The following is a 14,575-nucleotide window of genomic DNA, read 5'->3' as shown; positions in this document are numbered from 1 at the left end:
GAATATTTTTGGGAGAAACACATTTCCAAAAGGTTTGGATAGGGAAATGTTTACCACTATGTAGCATTCCCCCTTTATTTTACAGCAGTCTGTGAACATCTAGGAAAATCTGAGAGATCAGCTGCTGGACTGTTGGGAGAGCATCGTTGTCCCATTGTTGTCTGATATATGTTTCTAGCTGCTCAGCAGTCCTTTGCCATTTTTTTTTTAATGTTTTGTTTCATGATGTGTCAAATATGTCCTACAGGCAGGCCAGTTCAACACCCAAACTCTTCTAGCATGAACTATTCTACCATCTATCACAAAATACATGCAGTATGTGGTTTAGGTTTCATCACTGATGGTGTCTTTCCAAAAGTGCAAACTGACAGTTCACCTCCTACCGTCATCCTTTTAAATGAGCTTTAGCCCGGAGAGATCCACACCACCGCTGGCTGAAATGTGTCCCAGTCCATGATAGTAGGTCGTTTACAGGTTGCTGTAGACACTCACTGTTGCACTTCTCTCCTTACCTCCTCTGTACTTGTTGATTACAATTTGAACCAAAAAATATAAGTTTGGATTCATCATCCTGTAATTTTCCGTCCATTTCTTGTGTAATTTGGCATACCTCATCCTTTTCTCCCTGTTTTTCCCTTTTTTAATATTTCTTAAGGAGAAATCTGCTGTAGAATTTTTATTAGGGCTGAAACTTCTTTTGTCTGTCACACAGTTTGCTTGATTTTTTAAGGACACGCTGCACACCATGTCCAGATATCTCACAGTTTTGGGTAATAGCTTTTTGGGACTAGCCTTGTTGGCACAAAAATAAACAAGCTAAACAAGTGGTAGACATACCACTGGTTCGTCCCTTGAGTTGGGTGGCTTTTTTATGTTTTTATGCTTACCACTGACCTTATTAGGTCTAAAAAAGAAAGGAAAAGAAAAGAAAATTCCTGTGACAATGATTAGGTAAAGGGATCGGACTAAACATGAGTGAAAATGGAGTCAATGTCCAAAGAAAAACTTTGACCTTCAGAAGCCTGGAGTACTATTGCTCAAGGCCACTCTTTAAGAAATAATAAAAAAAAATAAGTCTGGCTCTTTGGAAACAGAATATATAGAAATGAGGGGTGGCTCAAGACTTTTGCACAGCAGTGTATGGATGACAGAACTAAAGGAAACCACAATAGGTTCATAGGATCAAACCCAATTTCTATTTGTCTGCAAATTCGGGAAATATAGTATTCTCGGGTATATTTAAATGAAAAAGCAGCGATTTAAAAAAAAATATGTGACACATAACCATGTGATAAATGGATAATAATCATGAGGTGTTTTGTCATTGCGACTTTTAATGAGGATGGTTTGACGTGCACGCGATGGGGAGGGAGAGCAGGATGGAGGGGTGGAGAGGGGAGGGGGCGGGGGACGTGTCGGAGGCGCGCGCTCCACCGTCGTGACGTCACGGGAGCGCCCGAGCAGAGCGGTGGGGAAGCCACCAGTGGTAGAGCTGGCAAAGACGGAAAAGAGGGAAAGATAGAGGAGATAGACAAGAGACGGAGAGGAAACGGGAATACAGCCCGAGACAGAGCGTTTCACCTCGTTTCACCGTCCGCCACCACACGCCACTTTAACCCCTGACAGCAGCAGAATAACTGAAGAGTGTATGTGACTGGCCTTTTTTTCCCCTTCTTCTCTTTTCTTTTTTTTCCACACAGACCTTATTTCACAACCGAGGGCAGGGACGTTAACACAGCCGCAGTGAGTACTGGAAGTTCCTTGCCACTCTTGAGTGTGTGCGTATGTACACACATGCATGCTTTATAACACAGGCCTTTGTGTATCTCTGTGTTTATTTGTGTGTGTGTTGTAGTCATATTGGCCACTTATTGGGTCAACCCCACATGTGTGGTGTTTCTCTGCGTGTGTGTGTTTGTTTGGATTTGAGAAATAACAGGAACACTGGCACTAACATAATTAAATAATTAATATTTGATGGTCTCCTTTAAGCGAAGCAGCAGCAGAGGCAGCAGCAGTTTTGGGTCAGCTGTGATGGGGCTCTCCGTGCGTGCTTGACTGTCATTGTGGTACAACGACAGTGTGAGCCCCCCCCTCTTTTTTATTGTTCATTAAGCAGTTGTAGCTGTGCAGCCTGTAGACTTACAACACCACGTCTTGTATTGTACCTCCAAATGCGATTATCAGTCTGCTCGGCGTGTTGCAGGCGGCAGATGAAGCTGACAGCCCTTCTCAAATCCACGCTATGTGGCTATAACATTTCTGTAACATCACAGCGCCTATTTACTGACATTACTGTCTCGGGTTTATCTCATGTGGTATCGCTGATACGCCCTGGGGCACTTGAAGTGTAGGAAGTCGATCGCTTGCGTTAGTGTTTCGTCTCTTCCCCATAATAATCCCGTGGATACTTTTTTTTTAGTTGTGTTGCAATATTTCCACCAGGATGCCTCAGCTCTTTGTCAGCTGACAGATTGCACGCACTGATCTTGCAAATCCACTGATAACAGCGTCTTTGCAAACTTGAGCAAAAACATAGATTTGATATGATCGTGTTGATGAAGGCAGGACGGTGGGTGGTGGTGTGGAGTGGGGGACGCGCACAGCTCCATTTCTTTGCACCGCCCCTCCTCCGGGAACATCCAGTCAGGGAACTGAGCTGCTTCCTTCCATTGAGTTTATTGTAAACACTGGACATTTTTAAAAGCCCAGGCTCCACACACCTTAGTCTGACGAGGCCTTGATGTCATTCTAGCACTCTCTTCTTAGAGTTAGGTTTAATAGCAATACTAATATGTTTTCTTTTAGCTTAGCATGGCCTGGCTGCAAACTTTTGACACCGACTGAACAATTTCCACACCCCTTAACAGTCTCAGTCTCCAAGTCCTACATCAAAGGTAAAAAAAAAGGGTTTGTCTTGAGGGCCTGAGGCTTTGCAGCAACACCAGCATGTGACACAGAAAGCAGCTCTTCTTATCACAGACTTTGCTTTTACCTTAAGACCGTATAATCTTTGGTGGTTTGTTTGTTTTTTTAATCACTCTGCCAGGGCGAGACTGTTCCTAGATGGGAAGATGGGTCACCCTCTCCTCTCGCTTTTACTCTTGTTTAGCCTGGCAAGCTGATGATCACATTCTTCTTTAAAGGAGAGCCTGGGGGAGTTGCACGCTCACTTTCTCTTCCATTACACACTCCCAAATTAGTTTTGTTCTTCCCTGGCTTGCGTTAATTGTCTCAACGGTACATTTTCCATATTTGTTATGTAGGCAGAAGCCAAGATTAGATAAGCGCGGTGTGTTGCTGCGTCTGTATGACATCAGTGTATATTTTTTGTGCACGATGTGGATGTGTGTGCTTGTGTATGAGTTACAGTGCATGTATCCACATTTTGTTTGCCCAGCCCGCATCTTAGATTAATTTCCTGTGGTGCACAATAGCCTGGAGCTGATTGTATCTTTCCCATATCAGTTTTGGGCTTTCCAGTGACTACGTCATATTATAGGACCAGTGGCACGGACCGAAGTTGCAAATTTTTAATCTGTATCATGCCAAAACATCTACTGCCTAACACTGAATTCACTGTTTATATTTTTCCTAAGTCTAAAGGCCTCTTTCAAGCCATTTCAGAAAATAATCTATAGCTGATCCTAAATAGACTGTCTGAACCACGAGTGATAAAGGTGGGCTTTTTTATATAAATTTTTACTGAAATCATACAGAAAAGTGTTAGATGTGTTAAAAATATGTTTATATGCATTAATCAGTACGGATGATGGTTTCTTTGTGTGGCATCAAGTCAGATATCACTAATAATACATTGCTTAAATACAAACAGCATCATGGAATGAGCTATGAAATGCACAGTTGTCATAAATGAACCCCAGTAATCCTAAATAAATTGTGATGTAGTGAGAAACAACACTGGGAGTGACCTTTGGCCTCAATCTATCAAGCTGCTCAAAGAGAAATTCTGGACTTGTGTGAAAGATAAAAGCTATTATCCTTCACATTTACCTGCAAACCATTTAAAAAAAGCTTTTAGTCTGACTTGCGTGAGTCCTGGTTGCCTCCTTGTTAAGGTGTTTCAAGTTTGTTCAACTGTGATGCACACCAGAGGGAAGACCCAGGAAAGATTACATTGCTTGGCTTGCTTGGGAATGCCACAGATTTCCTCAGACAGCTCTGCTTAGACTGGCACTATCATAACCTGGATGGACCCAGATAAGCAGAAAATGTATGTATGTATGGATAAATTAAAGCTATAGTGTTATCACAACACTTGTAGCTTAAAAATGAGAGTAACCACTAAGCCACGAAGGTTGGATAAATGTAGGATAAATCAAAATGTGAGTCAAAATGTGCGCAAATGTGACTACTCTTGAAAAAGAGCAGTCTGATTTTCAAAGGAGTAATCCTGTTGCAGGTTTAAAAAAAACCTACTGAACAGCCGGAATCTCTTTAAATCTTGCGTTCGGAAACGAGTACGTCTCTCCCCTTCAGCGGGGCTGTCGAGATGACTTTCAGTGAGATGTGTAACCCCGGACAGCACCAGTGAGTCCTTTCCAGCCACATCAAATCACAACGAGCCTGACAGGAACAGAGAGTAATGGAGAAATAGTAATATTCAACGTGAACATAATGTGTTTTTATGAGCCCCAGTCCTCAGGCGGGAGTCGAACTTTGTCAAAATTGTCTCCCACACTGAAATACCAGCCGGCTAAGTATAGGTTGAGTGGTGTGTGTGTTTTTGTGTCGCACTGTGCGGTGTGACGGACGGATGTGTGGTTGTCACATAAATAGAACATGCTGAACACCTTCAGGAATGCTGATGGTAAAAGAGAGAGGCAGTGAGAGGAAGCGAAAGCATCAGGGAGACAAGGGAGAGTCAGAGAGGGAAAGGAGGCATTACAGGAAGGAGTGTGATGAGAGAAAACGAGACATTTAAGTGGAGGTATTCTAACCAAGCACCATCTGCCGCTCATATTAGGTAACAAAATCAAAAAAGCCTTCTTTCTCGACCAGATCCTCTGTTTGAGCCATCTAGGATGTCTGCCTGGTCCTATCACAAACTCTGCATTGGTATCTGCATCATTAGAGCTAATTAAAACTACTATAATCAATAGTCTTTTTTATCTTGGCTGAAGATTACATGACTGCTTCTATGTGTTTAAGATAATCAGCTGAGCTGCAAAGCTTCGTATCACATTGTAGGTAGTTGTTTTGATTTTACAGCATACATTTTTATCCACTCATAGCACTGTTTTCAGCTGCAGCAGGGAGCTGTTTATTAGCATAAAATCTCTAAAAACCCAGCTCGACACTACTTACCAGTCACTAACTGCTAGACAGCAATGCTAGTAATTATATGGTAAATATCCTGGAGCCTTTAGCATCTAAAAACCCTTCTGTTTCCATCAGAAACTGGTGTAAAACAGCCAGAAATAGCGAGGATTGGATATATATTGATCAGCTAGGGAAAGTAAAATTTTGATATGAAGTATAACATTGTTCTGTAGGTCTTACATATCTTGTTGTCTCTCCTAACAAGTTAACTTCGGTGAAATGTAGTTATAATGTTATTGTATATAAAGCTTTTTTTTTTTTACTGAAAATGCCCAAAAGTTATTTATTTGTCTGGGATTAGATTTTGACTTACACATTGATCTGTGGTTATTTTGTAAAACAAAAATAACCGGGGTTTTTTCCACTCTCAAAATTTAAGTGCTTGCCGTCCAACCATAAATACTTCTATGATTGTTATGGTTTCAGCATCTAAGGGTGCACGAAACTGTCACCAGATTATCAGGTCAGATCAAATCTTTGGGGAGCCTTTCCATTTTTGTTAAAGGCCTGAAAATCTCTCAATGAGCCCCTGACAACCAAGGTCGCTAGTTGGCAAGTGGTCACCGGGAGCTGCTTTGGTTGCTATCAAATTGCCATAGTCATTCGTAGTTTGTATGGAAGATACTGCCCACTGCGCAAAGTGACGTTGGACAGACATCTTTTTTGGACGTACAGTTTTGGTCCACTGAAGGGGTTGTTTTGTAACAACTAGGGCTGGGCTATATCATACCGTTCACGGTAATACCGGTGTAATTTTGGGCAACGATAGGAAAATGAAATATCGCGATAGACTATGGGTAAAACGCCCATGCACAGTGCCTATGTTTACATACGCACATGGCGGTGACGCAGAATGAGAAGAGCGAAAGTGGATCGTTAAATGAAACGGATGAACCAGAATTGGTTTGTAAAAATGCTGCAACTTCAGTGGTGTGGAACTGGTTTAGCTTTCGTCCGTCAGATACACAACAAAGCACTATATTTGGTAGAGCATGCTAGCGGGCCGTCGTTATTACCGTGTTGTTTGGAAAATACGGCACACTTAAAATCAGTCCTTTGATTTTTCTGAAAATCGACAGTGCCCCTTATAATCCCGTGTGCCTTATGTATGAATTCTGGTTGTGTTTACTGACCTTGAAACGATTTTATGTGGTACATGGCGCTCGAAAATCTGTCAAATGTTTTAGTACGACTTTGCTAAGCTACGAACCCACACCGCTTGATGGATTGTCGGAGCATTACGGCTATCGTAGGCAGGAGCCTCGCGGAGTGATACGTACTGTGCTTCAACATAATATTACTGTATTGTGTGTGTATAACCTCTTTTCAAGTTTTGTGGATATTATACATGGTTATGCTGAGGATATGTCGGCCAATTCCCACTGGAAATGCCTTTTGGTTAAACTGTCAGCAAGGAATTTGCACTGTTACATTTTTATATAACTTTAATGCACATAAAAAACAGCTGCTTGTTTAAGTGAAAATACATTGATGGGGTCTTTTGCACTAATAAAGTTGTGGAGTTGTAAAGTATTTTGTCTAGTGTCAATTATATCGTCAGTTATATCGTTATCGCAAATTTTCAAATGTATATCGTGATAAATATTTTTGGTCATATCGCCCTGCTCTAGTAACAACGTCTTTTTTTCTACGTCTAATGAATGTCTAGTGTTGATGTCCGTAGGAACTCTAAGTATGGGTTATTTATAATCCAAATGTGGTCAATTTGGACGTCTTTTCAATGTCAAACCTAGACTCATTTTAGACGTTGTTTTTATGCTTTTATAGGCTCTGTTGTCCAATGTTTCCAGAAGGTGGAGGACACATTTTCTGTACAGAAACAGATATCTCATTGGTGGCACAGGCTCTTGATGCTAAAACAAAAGTGAGCAGCTGCACGGTGGATTTCGAGCAGAAATGTCCCCAGCTTCTCGTAGGTAGTTTGCATAACGTGCGTATCAACAAAGACCGTTGGGCAGATAGTCCATTTCATACACACACACTTACACAAACTTCTTGTACTTCCTGTCGCAACTTCTCTCCGTCCTGCTGAGAGAATCACAACCACATTTACAACCGCATTACTTGGGGAATACACAGATTGCTAGGAGGTCGCTAACTGGTGTTTAGACCTGTGTGACTGAAGCCTTAATCCCATTGTACTCAGATTGTCTATAATTCACTTAAAGGGCACGAACATAACAGCTAAATTGTGAAAATAGTTTTTTAGACCTGCTTATAGACAAAATGGTTATTTTTAATAGTCACAAAAAGATTATTGATGATATGTATGGAATAATAACCTTTTCTCACAAAGAAGCTGATATTGCCCATAAGACATCCTGGTAATCCATGTTGATTGGACAGTTGAAAATTTATGACATGGCATGCTCCAAACAATAGATGAAAGATGCATAGTTACATAAAACTTCTTCTATCAAAAAAAAAGAAAAGTGAAACTGGAAGTTCCAAGAGTGGGAGTTCATAGAGATTGTCTCTTCTTGCACCTTCTGATTCGTTGCTATTATGTTACCAATCCTTGGTAGTTTAGTTGGGTATTTTATGAGGTTCAAGAAAACTTTAACAAAGCAAGTGTTGCAACTTGCAGCCATCTTTAATGCCCTTATCTAATGAATAGACAGAGTCAGAACCTTATTTCAGTGATCACTGGTAAAAGTATAGTATAGTCAGAACCAGTAAAAATTTCTAAAAGGTTTATCAATTTTGCTCAAAAAATAATGTTCAGAAAGCTTCCCTCCCCACGAGCCTTACTTCTATTACACTTGAGCTCAGTTTCACAACATTAGCGATCAGTGTGTCAAAGTACCAACTTGAACAGCAGCTCCAGTTGAAATGGGCGTGAACCTCAGCTATATGGATGTGTCAGTGGAACAGCATAATAAGCTAAAATGTTTTCTGTGTTGCGTGCCATTGTTCTAGAATTTTTCAAATGACATTGTGGCTTTAGTAGAGCACCACAGAGAGCTACATCAGCACCAATACTGATAACTGCTGAAGCAATATTTCTAATCGAATAAGGCAAAAAACTAAAAAATAAATTTACTGATTAATAGTTCACACAGATTTTCCCAGTGTCTTCAAGTGCAGCAAACTCCATCTGCTGATGAATACTGAAAGACGGAAAAGCTCTGATCTGATTTAAGCCAGTGTATAGACCTTAGGTGTAGTTTTTACTGTTTCCAAGGTCAAGAATGACCTTATTGAACTTTCAGTGTAGTGTTGTTTAACAGACGTTTCTTAAGGCTGAGCAATATTGCCCTTTTTACATTTGTGAGAAATGGCATGAGGAAGGGTAAGCCTCTTGACAGATGGGTCTTGGAGAGTCATATGCTAGTCCTTGTTTGATCTCATGATGCCAGCTGCATCATAGGTGGGTTTATGTGAGTTGTTGTTGGTTTTTTTGTTTTGGACTTCTGGCTCCGGCTATCAAACCAACACAAGCCTCAACCTGTGAGATGCACTGGTGGTTTATTCATGTGACCCTCAGACTTGAACATCAGAAAACACAACACAGGCAGTGCTGTGTTTTCTATGAGGTCCTCAAGGAAATAAAAGTAGAAAGAGTCTGTGTATGATAGATTCTGACTGTACGTTGTGTTCCCTGCCTCTTGTCCAGTATCTTATTGCCACAACCACTCAGTGCCCAATGTAGTGTCAGTGATAGCAATTTGAAAATCAGCCCACAAATGTGCCAACAAATGCTTAAATAAAACCTAAAAAAGACTTTCTGTAGATTTTTCTATTAAAGCAAGAATTGGGACGTGAACACTTGGATTATCTACAGGTCATCAGATCTTTAGGGAAGGAGGAAGAAAGCCCCCAATCCACCCTTTCTGTCTCCATCTCCACAGACTCATGGTCAAATCAAGCGTTAGATGTATCTGGGTTTTTAATGACACGATCACTAACAGTGGAAACTTGAAATGTCTCTATTTGGATTTTTTTTGTATGGATGGATTCATCTCTCCATATATATTCATTTTACTCAGTTTTGATCTGTGCGAATGTGCATGTCCGTACTGTATGCCAGTGTGTGCATGCGTGGGTGTGTGCCTGTGCTAGAGGGAGGTCTTTGGCCTGTTTCTATCCAGGTGTGTGTTTTTGGCCCGTGGGGGGATAGAGCAGATGGTCCCTGTTTTTGTTTCAGAGTGTATGAGTGTGTGTGGCTGTAACTGACTGGCTGTCAGTAACGTTTCCCTGGCCAAAGATCTGTGCCTAGCAGAGCATCACTGGGGAGTATACGCCTGTTAAAAGCCAGGCTCGGGTGAGGGAAAATTCAGATTGTTTGACTGAGGGGCTGCACAACTCACATACTCAGGGAAATTCATTTAATAATAAAACTAAGGAATTGACTTTTTTTGTTTACATTTAACTTTTATTGCTAATATTATTCTTTTAATTTTGAATTGATGCCCCAAAGAAAATGCAACAATTTAAATCTGACCTTGCAGATAAACATCAGCTTCAAGATAAAAACAGCTATATGTAAGTAGAGGGTAAATATTTCTGAATTTTCTTTAAGGATAATTGTTTAATAGTGAAAAGGCAAGGCACAAGGAAAACAAGTTTCCATTCTTGTGTGCACTGACTGTATCTGAAGCTGCACTTCTTGTAAGGGATATGGATCGGATGACCAGTGTGGGTGTCCAATGGGTCCACTGACCTGAAGATAACATCGCTGGCTTAAAGAGTAGCCAAACAATGAGAAATTCTGACATTCTGTACCGACGAGTATACAGACCAAATTGTCATAGAGTTTGAAATATACTCTGTATACTAAGGATGGGTGTTGGCACAGGAAAATAACTAAGTAGCTCTAAACAAAAGACTAGTAAAATATAGAAACATCCTCCAGACTGAAGCACAGATTTGTTGGATGGATAATATGACACATCAATATACAGTCGTGTGAAAGAGAAAGTTTTCACAGGTCTCTGTGGAGTCCTGTGAAAAATAAGTACACTCCGCGGTGCAGTAGCTTGTAGAATCACCTTTAGCAACAGTAACTTGAAGTAATCGTTTTCTGCATGACTTCATCATTCTCTGTTGTGGGGGAATTTTCGGCCCATTCTTTACGCCGGAGACAGCGTTTCAGTTGGTTTTCGGGCGATTGCAACACCTTAATTCTTTTCTTTTTTTCATCTTCGGATCCCACTTTTTTTTTCCCTTTTCATCAGTCACAGTGTTGTAGATTCGCAGCTGTTTCTGGGATCGTCACCAACATCACTAAAAAACATATTCGAGGGCTCTTGTGTAGTGAAACAAACTTATAGAAGCTGTGAACATGCTGTTAAGTTGGGCATTTTAACACAAGAGTCTGCATTTACTCACTTTTACCATTTTCCACCCCTAGACATTGGTGCTCAGTCTGTAACTTAGTCCACTTGATTCATAATAAGTGGGTTCCACATACTAGATAAAGTTTTGAAACCCTGGAAGCTTATAGCCTTCATGAAAGGAAGTTTGAAATTTCAGCAACCTTAAAGACATTTATCACAAACATGTGAGCCCAGGCTCATAAATCATGTTCAAAATAATTGGGATTACTCCTTTAAATTGATTACACAGGCGAGCGCAGCCGGGATGGCGTGTTTCATTTTTAGCACCGCAATAAAAAAATTTACAAGAACTGTTTGATGTGACTGACTGATCAATTTTAGTAAGTTATTTTTTATCCAACACACACTCACATGCACAATTACCACTGTAACTGATCCCTTTATTGAGGCTTTAATAGAAATACAGACTGCTGGAAATTTATTCATCTTCTTTTATAAATACGATTTTTTCTTGGCATCTTATTGCATAATTAAATTGAATTAAATGAAAACAAACAAGCAAACAAACAAAAATGTAACTGACTGAAATGAACAGAGGCAAAGCAAAGCTTGTTCCAAATATGAAGTCAGCTGATTGAATGTTATCTGATGCTGCACAGCTCTAGGACACAGTGTTTGATATGGTGGACGGTGTGATTAAGAACAAGGCATAACGGGTGGTGGAGAGACAAAGCAGCCTTTGTAGAAAAAGAAATCAGCCCTAATTTCTTTTTGCTGTGAGTGTGCATATAGCTGAGTGTAATACTCTTGCCAGTAAGGTCGTCCTTTAACCTGCTGTTAATTTATGCTGACATCTGTGGCAGCTTTACGCCTGGCTGCTAAGTGTGCCTTAAGTGTCTTTGTGGACACAGTTTTGTGGCCACTGCTGCAGTGCAAAAGCTGCAGCAATTACTGTTTGAAATAATCAAGCTTCCATCTAGAAACTCGAGAGGCATTTTCAGTCACATTTTGTCTTGTTAGCAGATTAACATAAAAAAGTGATTCAAAATAAAAACAAGTAATGAAACCTTTGCTATGACCGGCAAATGTTGTGCAATTTATTTCACATCAGATCGTTTTTGTATTTGCTAGCTACACTCGGAGATGTGATTACCCAGCTACTGTGCTGATCCAAACCACAGCCTAGTAAAATCGTATTCCTTTGTGCCTTAAGTGCAGCTTGTCTTTGCCCAGTAATCAAGTCTCTTCATCCTTTTTCTTTTTAGGTGAACCCATCATCCAAGCCCTTGTTGACTGCCTCGCTTGCTTTATCCAAAGGGATGCCCTATTGATTCCTACTTTCTAACAAAGCCCATGGATTACAGCGAGGATGTTGAGAAGGCCTTGATCACAGCTACAACACCATTATGACATATTTCAAGTCAAAAAGAGCCCAAGTTGAAGACTGACTGATTTTTTTTGTGGGGGACATCCATCTTACTTTTTAAAAAAAAATTTGAGCATGTTTTTCTTTGATTAAGTTGATTTACTTGTTCGATCACTCACATCTCTGTAGTGCACGCCACTCTTCCTGTCACCATGTACGGCAGTTCCCGTTCCGTCTCAAAGCTGGATGTTGTTGGATCCAATGGGAATGGGTCAGCGTCTGGGAGTCCCGGTCGCTCCCCACGCCTGCCTCGCTCCCCACGTTTAGGACACCGGCGAAACAGCAGCAGCAGCTCCACTGGAGGACTTACAGGCACTGGTAAAACCTTATCCATGGAGAATATTCAGTCTATTAATGCTGCCTATGCAACTGGTGGTCCCATGTACTTCACTGACACAGCTGAAGACCCGGTCGGCGTTGGGAGTCTGAGCAGTGGGTTGAATCCCTCGCTGCCCAAAAGCACCATGACCCTGGGGAGGGCTGGGGCCAGGGTCCCCTATGGGGTCAGAGCGGCTGTAATGGGGAGTAGTCCTAATATAAACTCTGGAGGAGGAGGTGGAGCTGGAAGTGGAGCGCTTGTACCCAGTGATGCAATAGCGTTTGGTGGGGAAATGCAAAACCAGTCTCCACAGGCGGCTACTGTGCCTCACTCTATGAGACAGGTAAAGTGCTGAATTTTCTTATTTTCAGGACAGAATTTTGTTTATAACATATATGACATACCTAAAGTGTGGTTCAAGGGAAAAAAAGCTAGTGTAAACATTTTCAAAAGGTGCTATATTGTGTAAATACTCAGTGGTGTTTTTTCTAGTTCAGCTTTTTGGTTTTAGTAAGTCAAAATTCACTTTTCTCTCACTTTAAGCAAAGAACAGAAATCTGAAATAACCATCAAAGAAAGAGAGATTCCGTTTTGCTTGGGAAGCCTCGGTGATAAATCTAGCTCTTGCTCTGTCTAGATCAGGGATGTCAAACTCATTTTACATCAAGGCCACTTTGGTCTTAACTGACCAGTGAGACTCCTTTTTCTATCAGTGTAAAGAAGTTTAGAGAAGTTTTAATATCAAAAAGAAGTGCAATTTCAGCAATAAATGTCAGTTTTTCTGCATGGAAAAGAAATGCTGCTTTGAGCTTAAATTGTAGGAAATACATTTGTAAAATTACAGAAAAAGTTGTGCTAGCTCACTGTGCTGACTGTCCTGCAATTATAAAATGGATCATTTTTGTTAATTGATAGAATGCCCTCTTTTTTTTTTTTGCTTTTCAAAGCAATCCTACTGCAATAATCATAGATTTCATTAGTAAATAGTGAATAAACAGGAACTTCCTGTCATTTAATTGTTTATCTATAACTTATTTACTTTGGTGTAGCATGAAGAGCCGTGGGGAAGGTCTGTATCAGTAAGAAAAGCTGTAAAATGAATGAAAACACAGTTAAAAAGTCAAAAATTTACTCGCTTCTTCAAAAGCATTTTCCAAAGCAATCCAATTGGCCACTTTGGTGTTTTAGGCTGATCAATTATGGCCCTGTGCCTCATGTTTAACACCCCTGGTCTAGATGCAGCATGTGGGATTTTTGAGTCGAATGGTTAATTTTTCCTCTTAAGTCCGTCCTACACCAAATGAAACAACAAAAGTGTGGGCATTCACACAGTGTGTTTAAATAGACTAAGGTCTGCTGTCCTACTCCCTCTGCACTATTAGTCATAACCTGCTAGCTCATCTCTGAAGAGTTAGCTCGCCTCCTCCACTTGTTTCTTATTTCTTTAAAAAAGCAGCAAAAATCAAATTAATCTCTTCAGCTGTAATTACTGTTACAGGATTTTCTATTCTGCATTTCACATGCATGTTTTCCTTAACCTGGTCTACTTTTGCACTTGCAGAACTGGCTCTGCGTACAGCCTAGAAACCTCAAATAGGTTTTTCAAAGCCAAAGCAGAGTCTGTTTGTTAAAAATGAATCCGAGTTCTGTTTAATTCTTAATAGAGTCGTTCTGGTGGTATCATGAATGAAACATTGATATTTTAAACATTTTCTCATTCCTGGTGAAATGTTTTATGTAGTATATGAAGGTAATTTAAGCACAGTTATTCATGACCTGCTAAAATACACTCAGTGGCCTCTGTATTAGGTACACCTTGCCAGCACGATGTATTTCCTTCATAACTGCCTTAACTCTTCATGGCATAGATTCAACAAAGTGCTAAAACTATTCTTCAGAAATTTTGGTCTACGCTGATGTGACGGCATCACACAGTTGCTGCAGATCGGTCAGGTGTACATCCATGATGCACCTGTTCTACCACACTGTGCTCTATTGAATTGAAATCTGGTGACTGTGGAAGCCATGTGAGTCAGTGAACTAATTCTCATGTTCAAAAACCTGTTTGAAGTGATTTTAGCTTTGGAACATGGTGTGATATCCTGCTGGAAACAGTGTCCTCATCAGGAGATGGGTACACTGTGGTCATAAAGGGATGGATACAGTCAGCAACAGTGCTCAGATAGG

General features: G+C 40.6%; 1 protein-coding gene across 14 annotated transcripts in view; it reads left to right on the top strand.

Moving 5' to 3' along the window:
- The first annotated feature begins 1,436 nt into the window (after positions 1-1,436).
- LOC100690550 (ELKS/Rab6-interacting/CAST family member 1) overlaps positions 1,437-14,575 on the top strand; it is a 154,858-nt gene continuing 141,719 nt past the window's right edge. For 9 of the 14 annotated variants that reach the window (XR_001224368.3, XM_025899635.1, XM_025899634.1 and 6 more), the window contains exons 1-2: positions 1,438-1,743; positions 11,909-12,731. Coding sequence is in view for 10 of the 14 variants with exons in the window: in XM_025899635.1 (XP_025755420.1) it covers positions 12,222-12,731 (510 nt within the window). In the remaining 4 variants the exon portion in view is untranslated. Of the gene's footprint in view, positions 1,744-11,908; positions 12,732-14,575 lie in introns of all 14 variants that reach the window. The other 5 variants (XR_001224370.3, XR_001224369.3, XM_005451675.4 and 2 more) reach the window with 3 other exon arrangements.

Source organism: Oreochromis niloticus, linkage group LG17 (assembly GCF_001858045.2).
Source record: "Oreochromis niloticus isolate F11D_XX linkage group LG17, O_niloticus_UMD_NMBU, whole genome shotgun sequence".
Classification (NCBI taxonomy): domain Eukaryota; kingdom Metazoa; phylum Chordata; class Actinopteri; order Cichliformes; family Cichlidae; genus Oreochromis; species Oreochromis niloticus.
This window is presented reverse-complemented; position numbering and strand designations above follow the sequence as displayed.